The sequence below is a fragment of the Octopus bimaculoides genome, chromosome 6 (genome assembly GCF_001194135.2).
Source record: "Octopus bimaculoides isolate UCB-OBI-ISO-001 chromosome 6, ASM119413v2, whole genome shotgun sequence".
NCBI lineage: Eukaryota > Metazoa > Mollusca > Cephalopoda > Octopoda > Octopodidae > Octopus > Octopus bimaculoides.
The window spans coordinates 89,272,627-89,286,124 of NC_068986.1; the positions used below are offsets into that span (position 1 = coordinate 89,272,627).

Genomic DNA, 13,498 nt, shown 5'->3' on the forward strand with positions numbered 1-13,498 from the left:
ACGTTCTGAGTTCAAATTCCGCCGAGGTCGACTTTGCCTTTCATCCTTTCGGGGTCGATTAAATAAGTACCAGTTACGCACTGGGGTCGATATAATCGACTTAATCCGTTTGTCTGTCCTTGTTTGTCCCCTCTGTGTGTAGCTCCTTGTGGGCAGTAAAGAAATAAGATACGTTAGCACGCCGGGCGAAATGCTTAGTGGTATTTCGTCTGTTTTTACGTTCTGAGTTCAAATTCCGCCGAGGTCCATTTTGCCTTTCATCCTTTCGGGATCGATAAATTAAGTACCAGTTGTGTACTGGGGTTGATCTAATCCACTGGCCCCCTCCCCAAAAATTTTGGGCCCTGTGCCTAGAATAGAAAAGAATATTTATTGACCGAAATGGTAAATTAAGATAGCAATTAGAAAACACGTTACTTTTGCCAAGTAAGGTCATAACTATGAACTTTATATTAATGGTACGGACAGTTTTTCCTTAGTCCTCCATGTACGCAAGCTTTTGTTATTATCATCCATTTGAATTACAAACTACAAAATACACATTACATCAGATAAGTTGGAATGGACATTATAATGATCATAATTTTTTTCTTTTAAATCTAACTGAAGTACGTCCATCAAGTGCCACACACAAAATCGCAGCAATTCAGGCAGAAAGCAACTTCGTCACCATAAAGTCACGTAATATAGATTAAAAATCTAATACTGATTAAGACCAGAATTAAATTATTTAATTTATGTTGTGTCTTCTAGTATTTCCTCATTGTATCAAGTTTATTTTTGATAACCAAAGAATCTGTCCAATTTTTACGTGTCGTAGATGATGACAAATGTATAGACGAGTTCCAAAGAATTTGTCGCTCAGGGGAAGACATGTATGCTATGCGGATTCCAGATACAAATTTCTGCCCGTACGTATATTTTCTTACTGCTTTCTTACAACGTAACTATACAGTGATACATTCAAATGTTTAATCATGGATTAGTGGAGAGTCTTGAGACATTCGCAGTTGATGGTGGTGCAAAATTTTCTAAATTTTACTTATATTTTACAAAAGTTTAATCTTTTACTTTTTTCAGTTCCAGGGATGTTGCCGTGCCCCGGTATGGTGTTGCTAAACATTCATTAATGCTCCTTTAATAGTTGTCATTTGGTGAATGCGGGAGTTTGATGATGCTGCCCTCATTCGCACTTCTTACCATGAAGTTGGTTCATCTGGAACTCTTGTTAGCAGGAGATCTAGTTCAGTTTTGGAGTCATTAACATCCACACTGTGTAGATCTCTCATCCCCTTCGCGAGGATATTGAAGGGTTGTGGTCCCTTAAATCCCAAGCTATTGCAGGATATGGACCTACATTTTGACGGCAAGTGAGGGATTTAGACATTGCAACATGGCGCACTATTTTGATGTTTGTATAACTTTCCCTGCAAAGCTTACGACAAGTCCTTCTAGGATCTTCCAGAGATATATCATGACATATTTTTCCAGTCTTCGCTACAATGAGTAAAATCCTAACGTTTCCAGTTTTTCCCAGTAGCTAATTTGCTTCATTGAGCCTATCTTTTTACATGTAGCTTCCCAAGACTGCTTCACATTCTGCTATTAAAGGAAATTTTTGTACTGCCTCATGCAGTTATGGCACAGATTTGGGTGTGTGAAACGGCAGTTTACACAGTCGTCTGCATGCCAGCAAATACCGTGCAGGTAAAACTTACATACCTGTGTGTTCTCCATCTATTTTCCATTTGTATTCTCCAGGTTCTTTCTTGTCTTAATGTTTTCTTTAATTTTTAATTATTGGTACTTTCACGTATGTACATCCTACCTTATTTCTTTATTTGGTTGTTCTTCTTGGGAGCTGATTTTTGGATCCTTCTTATCTTTTATTTGTACCGTCATCATCTTTTTGTCCCTGTTTCTTTTTAGCAGCTTTTGATTTCCTTTCCTCTCTTAATTTCATTTTCTTCTTTTTTTTTACCCTTTCATCTCTTTCATTGTGGTTGGGCCACTACTGATGGTGTCTCCGCTTGCCGATCTCTCCAGCATGGTTATAACAGAATATGTGATCCTCATATTTTGATGAGTGTTAGTATAATATAAGCGAAAAAAAGATTTTGTAGCTTAGCGTGTCTAATAGGTTCGAAATGCTTAATACATAATTTGATAAGTTTTTATTTATTTTTTAGTAAGGACACTTTTTGTCTTCGTCATATATACCTGTTGATACCTTCACTGAATATGATTTTATAAAAAGTAAAATAGAATAAATAATATTAACCATTAAAATATAGCATTGTGGGGGCTCTGTGTACGTAAGGAATCAAAAATATGTTTATATAAAAATTATAAAACCCCAAATTATTTTTGATTATAGTTTCTCGTAACCCGAGAAAGACGGTTCTGAAATTACTTGATGCACAGGATGCACAAACGATTTATTTATAGTGATCCAATATTTGAGCTGCACATTAGCTCACTTCTTCCATCAAATAGGCGTTATCTGCTCCATGTAAGGCATCGAACTGATCGCCATGCAACAGAATATGAAGTATTATTTTGAAGAACACATCCCATCACCCGATTCAGGCATTGAAACCTCGATCTCGTCATTGAGAGAGCAACATCCTAAGCACTAGATCATGCACCCTAGCTGTTAGGGTATTCTTTCTATTGAAATGTCTTATGCAGTGTTACCAGTAATTTTGTTCAAATCTCTATCATTTACCAAAATTTGAGGCAAGCGATCAGGGCACAGTCGTATAGATTTTATGCATTGCCATTGAACCTGTAGTTCAATCGAGATCAACGCAGTCCTTGAGAAAATAATATTTAAATATTAAGTTAATTGAAATTATGAAACGAAAGATTCAGAGGTTCTCATATCAAACACCCAATGTTTAGAATTGAATTACCTACATGGTATCGAAGTCGTCATGAATAAATAAATATTATTCAATCCATTGTAGCGGTTGGATAATTCATGATTTTTAGTCACAACAATGATATGTAAAACAAAGTAAAGATATCGTTTTGACTTATTGTTAATTCTTAAATTTAAAACAATCTTGTCAGAATTTTTTAAACGAAGTAGGCCAAATATTTTTGTTTTAAATTTCATTTTATTTCCAGAGAGATGTATGTTAAGAATCCCTGTCTTAATTAGTAAATATTCTATATAAAAGTTAGACACAGTGGCAATTTTATCTAAGAAAATAAACGATGTATCTATAACTGGGTATTTAAAACTGGTACATAATTTGTCAATACTAGTAACGTTTAAAATCAGTACATTAATAATCGAAAATATTTTAAACATCGTCAGCATTCTTCTTGAGAAATTATTTTTCTCCTGTTTGTATATTCCAGACGCCTCCGAGTATACATGGTATGCGCTGATGAGGAGAAACATAAGTGTAAAAAGCACTTCGACGACCTCTATCTCGAAAAATGTACCAGTAAGATTATATTTATTCATTTTGCCTTACTGGTGATTCTACTATGTTAATTCAAAACCAGGATTAAATTTCATATCTCGCTAGCTTTGATTTTGTTTTCAATAAAATTTAAATTTTGAAATATCAACTTTACCAATGGAAGCATATATCTTCATCAGTTCCTGATGCAGTCGTAGAGGCGGTTTCCTCATATTTTGTAGACCAGACAAGAAATCAGTAAGAGTTGGTACTGTCACTACTAAACTTCTGAATAACGGAGGAATACTCATAATAGACATTCTTATCACAAACTACTGCATAGCAAAGCAAACAGAGTGGTAAATGGTGTAGATTCTGTTACTGATCGTAATGCTTCCTAAGTACTACGATCTTCGATTATGTCAGCATGGGCGTACCAACAGAAAAATCAAACATGCAAAAAAGTTGATGCGTAGAGATTTTGTGAATTGCTTGAGATATTACGCTATAGCAACCATAATCTGTGATCAGATATTTCTACGAGAAATAAATTCAGCATTAATCAGAAACCATGAACTAATTCAACACGAGATAGATGTTGAATCATATCGCACAGTTTAACAACAAGGCACCTTTGAGGATATTGTATATATGGAAACTCTCGTCATTGGAGTAAAAACCTCCCATGTCCAGTGTGTCCACGTTTCTTGATGACATTTAGGAACTATCAGGGAATGAAATGAATTGTTAAATTGAGCCAAACAAATTCACAGTGTCACCAGCGTTGGGGAAACTGATGTCAATCATAAATCTTTCTGAAACCCCTCTCGAGACAATATTAACATGGCTCGATGGATATAAGAACACAGAATCTTGGCTAACAACAATGCACCTAGTAATGTTATAGGTATGGTTGCAGATCATAGTGCGTATGAGAAGCGTTTAGCGGCTTTATTGTGTCATATTTGTGATGATGTATCATAGTAATCATGATGATAATGTTGCTACAAAACGATCCGGTTAAGAATCGAGCAACTGGAGCAGAGCGATCCTAATGATTTTTCTTGAGTACATGCGATCTAAGATTATTACCGGAAAGCCTGACATCCCTGGAAAGTAGTTTTTCTTTCTTACTACATATATGTGGTGAAATTTTATGTACGTATGTTTCATGAACAATGCCAGGGAGGAAATGCTGTATCACAGTATCCTCAAAATAACAGATTAAGTGTGGTTTAGTAGTTAATCTTCAAGAACATTGAATTATTTTGATACTCATTGTTTAATGATTTATACCTAACAATTTCCTGAAAAATCTTGATTGATGGCCTTATAGAAACCCTTATTCAAATATACCTTACCAAGCACATTTTCAAACAAGAATTCAATCGCTTACAAAGAAAACAAAACCAGGAGGCCTATAACATGCACTATTCATCCATACTTTAATATTTTCGTTGTATTTGTGCATAACAGCGTGAACTATATAGAGAAATTGAAAAGTATAAACACGGTATAAGAAAATTGTTGAAAATATAAATACTCACAGGGAACCGAAAATCAGATACATATTTTCAAACACACCAAAATCCAAAAAATATATTATAATCTAATGAATACAAATATTATTTTTAATCGACCATTAAAATTACACCTCCAACCAAGCGGTTTTCTTTGCACAATATCAAAGAATTTTTATAGCATCCATTCCATCTTCAACCCACATTTTGTAGATGACAAAAGATAAGGGAAACGCAGATTAGAATTGTTTGAATTTATAGTACTATGTAATTTTTCGTCGTTATAAGAATATTTATGAATTGAAAAATCCAAAATGTCTAATTTGCAGGACATGTAGAAGTAGGTGATTGCGAACCAATGTACTTATCAACTTGCTATGAAGCCATAAGAGACTACCCACACAAGAATCCGGATACAAACCTCTGCTTGTAAGTACATATACAGGGCGCGATGAATAAACTGTCGTCTAAATTACGCAAAAACGAAAATAACACTGACAACTCATTTCAACAGATATATTTACCAAAATTACATAAAAAAAACCTTGAAATACTAAAGAATAAATCAATTCAATAAACTCGCCATTGGCTACAACCACGGCCTTCAGACGACTTCGGAATCTCCTGCAACTCTTCAGGACGGTCTCCTCGTTTAAGTTGGTGAACGCTGCCATAATCATTGCCTTCAGTTCATCCCTGGTGTTACCAAGGAGTTTCGTTGGTCCCTCGCTCAACTGTACCCCACACATAATAAACGAGGTTGCAGTCTGGGGAGGTACGTGGCCAGGTGTTAGGGGTGATATGGTCGCGGAAAACTGTCTGACAGCCATGACTGTTCTCCTGCTTCTGTGACATGGTACAGAGTCCGGTTGCCAGACAAAGGGTCTTCTAATAGCCACCCTCTTCACCCATGGCAGCACAACTTCCTCCAGGCACTTGATGTAGGCCTCCGTGTTGAGTATGGGTCCGTGTGGGAAAATGAATGGTGACATTACGTCGCCATCACTAGTGTTCACGACAAGCACCATGATATTGACTGGATATTTGACTTTTTTCACTCGGAACATGTTGTCAGATTGACACCCTGACTCTCTGAAATGTTCATATTAGAGCTTCAAGCGCGAATTCCAAGCAGTACAGCATGTTGTTTCCAAAGTTGTGACAGAGTGAATAGTGACATGGTGCTATTTTTCTCACAAACGGTGACCAACCGACCATAATGTATAGTCAAGAAAATCAAAAACAAACATTTTGCTCATGCGCGAAATTAAAAATATATAATGGCGACAATTTACCCATCGCATCCTGTATATTTATAACTACTCATTCTATCATTACTACAATTTATATGTAAATTTTTTTTTATCTATGTAAATCAATAGCCCTGTGGTTAAGAAGACCGTTTAACAACTACATGGTTTCGAATAAGGTTTCACTGCGCTTCCACTTTGGCAATTGCACCAGGCGACTAAAGTCTTATGATTAAATGTGTTAAGCGGAAGCTTTACGGGAAAACGTTATAGAGGAGCATTAGTTTCCATGTGTGTGTATGTGTGTGAGTGTGTGGATGTATGTGTGTAAGTGTATATGCTCGTCTGTCACTGCTTGACTACCGCTGGAGTCATTTACATACATGATCGTAACTCAGCATTTCTTCAAATAAAACATTAACTCAATACCAATCATATTTAGATGAAGTAATGCGATGATATGAAGACTTAAAACACTCCAACGTAATGCCTAAAAGTGGCCGAATTCCAATAACTGAAAGCAGTAATATAACAAGAGCAGTCAGAGAGAGCAAACATCCGCCAAGGCAACACCAACGTCCTCTCAACGATTAACCGGAGATGCTTTTTAAAATGAGAATATTTGAAATAAACTCGACTGCTGTCATAAACAAGAATACTAAAAACGAATCCGACCAGTCTTAAAAATTAAGTAAAAAAAACTGAAAAATAATCCGGTAACTGATCAATCCTGTACCTGATCGATCCGAATGGTAGTCATGGAATGTAAAGGTAGCTATAGAAAATTTAGTAACAGTAATAAATAGTTTATCCTTATCTGATTCAAGCCAAAGTTAACAAATCCTCCATTCATAATAATTACGGCCTAAAGGGAAATAATTGAGGAAGACTTGAAGGTTAATGCTAGATGGTAATCATGTTGTTTTTGGCACTCTGTCGCTTACGACGTTGAGGGTTCAGTTGATCCGATCAACAGAACAGCCTGCTTGTGAAATTAACGTGCAAGTAGCTGAGCACTCCACATACACGTGTGCCCTTAACGTAGTTCTCGGGGATATTCAGCGTGACACAATGTGACAAAGCTGACCCTTTGAATTACAGGCACAACAGAAGCAGGAAGTAAGAGTGAGAGAAAGTTGTGGTGAAAGAGTACAGCAGGGTTCGCCACCATCCCCAGCCGGAGCCTCGTGGAGCTTTAGGTGTTTTCGCTCAATAAACACTCACAACGCCCGGTCTGGGAATCGAAACCGCGATCTTATGACAGCGAGTCCGCTGCCCTAACCACTGGGCCATTGTGCCTCCACCCGCCTGCACTAAGGAGAAGGTAATAAAACACTAAAATAAAACATCGTTGTATCATTACCTACAGGTAAGTAATGATATTTTTTGATAAGAGATTAGAAATAATTGGTTCGAATGATATAGTTAACCAGAGTATTTCACCGGACTGTTACTAAATATATCTACCCCAGAAGGACGCATATCAACTACATTCAGATTTGAACACAAGTTTAGCAGATTACCAAATATAACGCAGATTTGTACCATACAGACAAGTATACAATTGTGGGACTAAACAACAAACTGTTAAAAATAACTCCTTTCTATGACAACGAATACTTGATATTTTGAAGTGGTACATATATATGTTTTCAACCAGAAATTCGAAATATTGCCAAATTTAAGAATAATGATTGTTTTTGTTTGTTTCTTTTTTTAAAATTTGGAAATAATTGTTATCGATTTCTTTTCGTCACCCAGGCGCCTGGCGGTATACAAAACGTGTGCTGAAAATTACGAAGACAAACATTGTTTGCTATCATTTGAAAAAAAATTTGAAACTTATTGCCCTAGTAAGTTCTATTTTATTAATAATGAACTATTTGCAAAGACATAGAGTGGCTACGAACAATCTTCAAATGAGTTAAAGTATGAAAACGGGCCCTATGCTGTTCTGTAAATCTGCATGAAGTACTTTATCATTTGCTACAAAGAAAATAAGAAAACATTTACACCAAAAGTATCGTTGTCGTCTTTCAAAACACGACGTAATAGATGACACATGATAACACAGATTAAGACCAACACAAAATGTTTTATGTTGTATCAGCATTTTAAGGGGTAAAGAAATAAAATTAAAAATTTGTATATTTTTTCAGAGATGGACAGCTGCATTGAGAAATTCAAAATATATTGTCCAAAAGTGGAAAAAGATTTTCCCACTCGTAGACCAGACAGGTATTACTGCAAGTACGTATACTTCTTTTCCAACTTCTGTATTATTTTTACATCACATATATACATGTTTATATATTTATTTATGCAGCAGTACCATCGACAATTAATTTTGAATATTTTTTACATTGGTACAAGATTAAAAATGCTTAGTTGATGTGTACTAGATTCAATAGGAAATACCCTTTGATTAGTGCTAACTGTATCGATCTAGGAATGGCTCATACCAATAAACCAACTTTATGCAGATCAATAAATATATAGGTAATTTCCGATATAGGCACAATTCCACGAATGTACGATTAGGGGAATGGTTTTTGAAAAATTCACATTCGTTTCTAAAAAATATTATTTCATACTTTAGAAAAGTCATAGTAATGTCTCTTCATTTCCAAAAACTTCTAAATCACATTTTTATGTATAAATATGATTAGTAAACTTTTTGTCGCTTACTTTTAATAGTAAATCTTAAAACATCACTTCGTTACAATTTCTATACGGAATTCGCTAGTAATTTTTATAATTATAATTAGCCACTGGATCAGAAATCAGATATTAAAATATATTAATACTTCCTCTTTTAAATTGGAAATATTTTACGAAATATGAAAATTATATACTGTGGTAATTTGTTTCAGAAGCTAAAGAATGTGTGTATTGCAAGATATTTTAAGTTATTACATACGTTGTGAGTTTAAACCAAAGTACATCGATTATCCAGAATATTACCAAAGATTTTCCCTTCGTTTTTCAGACGTATGGCCGCATATAGACAATGTGCTATAGATAAGGAACACAATTGTACAATGCACTTCGATATGCTGCATTTAATCTCTTGTGAATGTAAGATCCTTTTTAATAATTAATTTTGTTTTATCAAAGGATAGGCTGCGTAATGACCGTTACTTCAAAACAGAAATTATATTTGTCAATTTACGTTTCACATTAAATTCACAATAATGTTTGAGAATGCAATATTGCTTTTGCCAGTATTAGTATGTACATATTTGCTTTCAGATATCACATCATGATAGAATCATAGAAGCGCTGCGATGTGCTGAGTACTAAGTTATTCCATCAGTTAGAGGAATGCACCAGATATCATTTCGCCTCCAATTACTTTTGTGCATGGCCACATTTTCTCTTTCAAGCTCCCATTTTTCCATACACAGCTTCCTAAATTACCTGTGGCAGATTACTAGATATTCTTAAATTTACACATCATCTCAGATTTCCTTTCTACAGATTTGCGATACAGTCTTCGATGTTACTTTTTCGTGGATGCTTCTGCGTACCTCTTTATTGATTATCTGATCCAAGTACGAGGTTCCTTGAAGTTTCCATCTCCCTAGCTACTCTTACTTACGTTCCACTCTGAAATCATATGCCTCAGGTTAGCTGTGCGCACAACCATCGAAAACATTTGGGTTTTGTATATATACAGAGAAAGATGTAGGAAATAACCATACGAAACAAAGGAACTCAATCCACGGGAATTGTTGAGATCCTAGTACAGTGATTTCGTAGAATTCTTGATTATGAACCCTGTCGAACTTGTATACCATCTCATGCTCTATTAAAGTAGAGTGCCGGTACTTCCTTGATCTGTATTTTTCCAGTGCTCTTGCATTCCATATGGCAATTGGTCTATCTTCCAGGAACCATTCCTGTCGCGCCATCAACACGATACTCTCACATGTAGACGTATAGGGTAGAAATTTCTAAATCCGTGTTGATACAGTTGTGGTATAGAGTTACTTTGGGGGGTGGGGTGAGTTTATCATTCTTCCCGCACAATCACAGCAGATTTCTACGGACGGATAGATTCTTATTCGTGAACTCGAAGCTATTACAATTCATCAGGGAATATTTTCTCTTCGAGCCGGTAATTTTATTATGGAAATGACATTTCCACTGGTCCTGTTAGGAGCACCTCTTCATTTAGATTTACCTGCCAGCTAAGAAAGAAATCTTGGAGTTAGTTGACTACCAGAGATAACCATCCTCTATTCTGAATTAGGGAGCAGCATGCTATCCATCAAAGATGCTACTTCGAACCAGGGTGACATTATATTCCAAGAAATTGTTTCCATCATTTCTGAAATCAATATTTTAATAAACAATACTGCACATCATGCAGCAGTAGCCTCGCTTGTTATATCCTTAGGGTTTTTATCATTCTATTTATTTTCGAATTATGCGTTGATAGATACCCTCCCATATAATATCGATGTTATTAAGTTAACATAAATGACCTTCGTAATTTTATAAAGTAGTCAATTAAGCCACATGAAAAAACTTAAAAGAAAATTGAGAATGCGAAAATATGAACCATCCTCAGAATATAACGGTCCTGTGTTCTCAAAGAATTGGAAATAAACTGGATTTAATTCTCAGAGTTAAACCCTATTAATTTGTAAAACATCAAACAAAATATAATTAAAATAATTTCAAACATGAATTACTTTGTATAGCGTCAAGCAAAAATATAATTATTATAATTATTCCTTATATCTAAACCAATCATGAGAGCTAAGAGGATGGCTTTCACCTACTTCACCATCTTCCAAATCTTGTTCTTATTGTATCGAATTGATTGAATTCAGATTCATTTGCTGAAGACATATTTGATGTGGGTATATTCATACAAGACACATTAGGTTTATATTTTGTATTAGCTTTCACTTTCACTGTCGAATAATTTTATTTTCAGTGTAATACATATCAGAAGGTCAAAAACACTGGATGTACTATTACTGAGGTAAATATATATTTCTAACACTGTTATCACTGTAATGCCAATTAAATATCGCTTGTACAACATCATAATTCCGCTGCAATAACTTAATTGGTGGGTGTAGGTGACATAAGATTTGCGGGCCCTTCATAAAAAGTGAGTGTGATACAGTTAAGGTCTCATTTAAACGGTCGATGTTCGATTCCTGTAGGAAGCACGTGAGCAGGGGGGAGATTGAAAATGGATCGGATTATGGAGAGGTATGTCAGAGCATGATGTAGCTTTGTGAGCTATATATAAGAGTGACGAGAGATTGAGACACAAGAGAGCCGACGATGCCTGAATGGGAGGCGTACGAGACTAACCAGCTCCGAGGTTAGTCTCGTATACCAGCTTTATACCAGCTTATACCAGCTTTAGAAGAGACAGAGGGAGGAGAGAGCATGTTTGAGCCTGGAGTGTGCCTGTAAACGATTTTATGACAATCAGTCGAGTGTCCATTTGCTAGATGCGATCGGGTATGTCAAAGTACACAAGCCTTACAGTATCCAAGACATGGAGTTATTACACCACTGTGGTCCTAACTTTAGTTTGCCTTGGTTGTGGAAGCGCCAGTCTCTGAGAAACGTGTCAAATTATGTTAAAATTCTGTTTTCACCAAGAGATGTCCCCGGCGATTATATAACCTTGTAGCATTTGGAGCGACTGTGATGGCACTCGCTGATTTCTACTTGTGTTTAGTGTGGGCCCATGGTGTTTTCTCTAATAGCAGTATATTATCAATGATATGGCATGAGATGTATAGCTAATGTTTCTTCAATATGCCTGTTTAAAATTCTAATATTTCTTCGTTAAATCTTTCTGCAAAAGAAATATCTAAAGACATATTTTTTCGGTTTTCTTTACAGGGCAGACTCCAATTAGCAATGAATCCTGAAGCTGTGAATAAAGTACATTTTAAAAATTTATATAAAATAAAATTGGGTTTTGAAATAATTCCTAGTGTATCTGTTATTTTACATATTTCTCAAATAGAGATAGTAACAAAATATTGCATCATTATTTGACGTTGCAGTATTTCGGTGGAAGTCAATGTCAACGTTTGTAGATTGAAGGATTTCAGATATACATAATGCACAGATTAAATTATGCTGGCGCTAGTCCTGAAGGCGTGTATGTGTTCTCTTTGTCTGCCGTTAAATTCAATAACACACTGTTCTGTACCAAGTACAGTTGCTATATTTCAAAGATGCAGTAATATATGTGTTAAACTGTTAGACGTCATTGGTCGAGTAATGTGGTGGTTGTTTCTATTATATTTCGTTGACAGCAGGGCAGTGTTTGCTGTACAACTATTACTAACTTTTGAAGTGGTTATTGAAACACTGCATGTTTTAAACAGTAGCGGTATGTTTAATGAGAATACTAAATATTTTTGTATGGAAAACATATTCTCGCTTTGTAGGAATATATTCTGTTTGTTAAAATGGCACATGTTTATTAAAACGAGACATTTGTAATACATACAAATATATCATAGCTACACTTTATCAAACACTTTCATATCAGTTGACGACCCAATGAATTACAGTTGTATGATATTCTAGATCTTAATGTCACTAAACACTGAAACATCCAAACAAAGGACTGTACTCCATAGCATTTGCATTTGATCATTTAGGGTTTAATGACCATAAGACCTAGAGTATCGTATTATTGTCACATACTGGGTTGCCAGTTGAACCGAAAGTCTTTGATAAAGTACCAATATAATATGTTTGTATATATTGCATGTCCACACACACACACGCGCACACACACACATACATACACACATACATAAATACATATGTCTATATGCATATGTTCTAAATTTGGTTATGGGAAACATTTTGGGTATGCAAAAGAAGTTCCTATTTCATTGTGCCGGCAAAGGGTATACTGATGCCGACAAGTGAGCCAGTTTTTCAGGGTTGCATCAAGTTGTACCGACATTATGTAGGATAAATGTTATAATAATGACAATAACAATAATCCTTAGATGGAATTTATAAACACTTAATGCAATGTTACGCGCGTTTCCTCAAATCACGACTCTTAAGATATATGCGAGCGTACACACACACACACACACACACACACACACACACACACATATATATATATATATATATACGTACGTATATACGTATGCATATATATAGGCAAATATGTGTGTGTGTGTGTGCGCGTGCTTTCGGTACGAATGGTTTTTTTATACGGCGCAGTTTTTACATGCTTAAAGCTAATGGCGATCAACGTGCAAAGACTAAGGAAAATAGTCTAATAAAGGGGCATATA

At 35.4% G+C, this 13,498-nt stretch overlaps 1 protein-coding gene across 2 annotated transcripts in view; it reads left to right on the forward strand.

Annotated features, from left to right (window-relative positions):
- Positions 1-12,154, forward strand: part of LOC128248155 (uncharacterized) — a 44,564-nt gene extending 32,410 nt beyond the window's left edge. For both annotated transcript variants that reach the window (XM_052968932.1, XM_052968931.1), the window contains exons 13-20: positions 821-911; positions 3,370-3,458; positions 5,266-5,365; positions 7,948-8,039; positions 8,346-8,436; positions 9,176-9,264; positions 11,135-11,182; positions 12,067-12,154. In XM_052968932.1, the coding sequence (XP_052824892.1) occupies positions 821-911; positions 3,370-3,458; positions 5,266-5,365; positions 7,948-8,039; positions 8,346-8,436; positions 9,176-9,264; positions 11,135-11,139 (557 nt within the window). In that variant the 3' untranslated portion in view covers positions 11,140-11,182; positions 12,067-12,154. The remainder of the gene's footprint in view (positions 1-820; positions 912-3,369; positions 3,459-5,265; positions 5,366-7,947; positions 8,040-8,345; positions 8,437-9,175; positions 9,265-11,134; positions 11,183-12,066) is intronic.
- Positions 12,155-13,498: the final 1,344 nt, after the last annotated feature.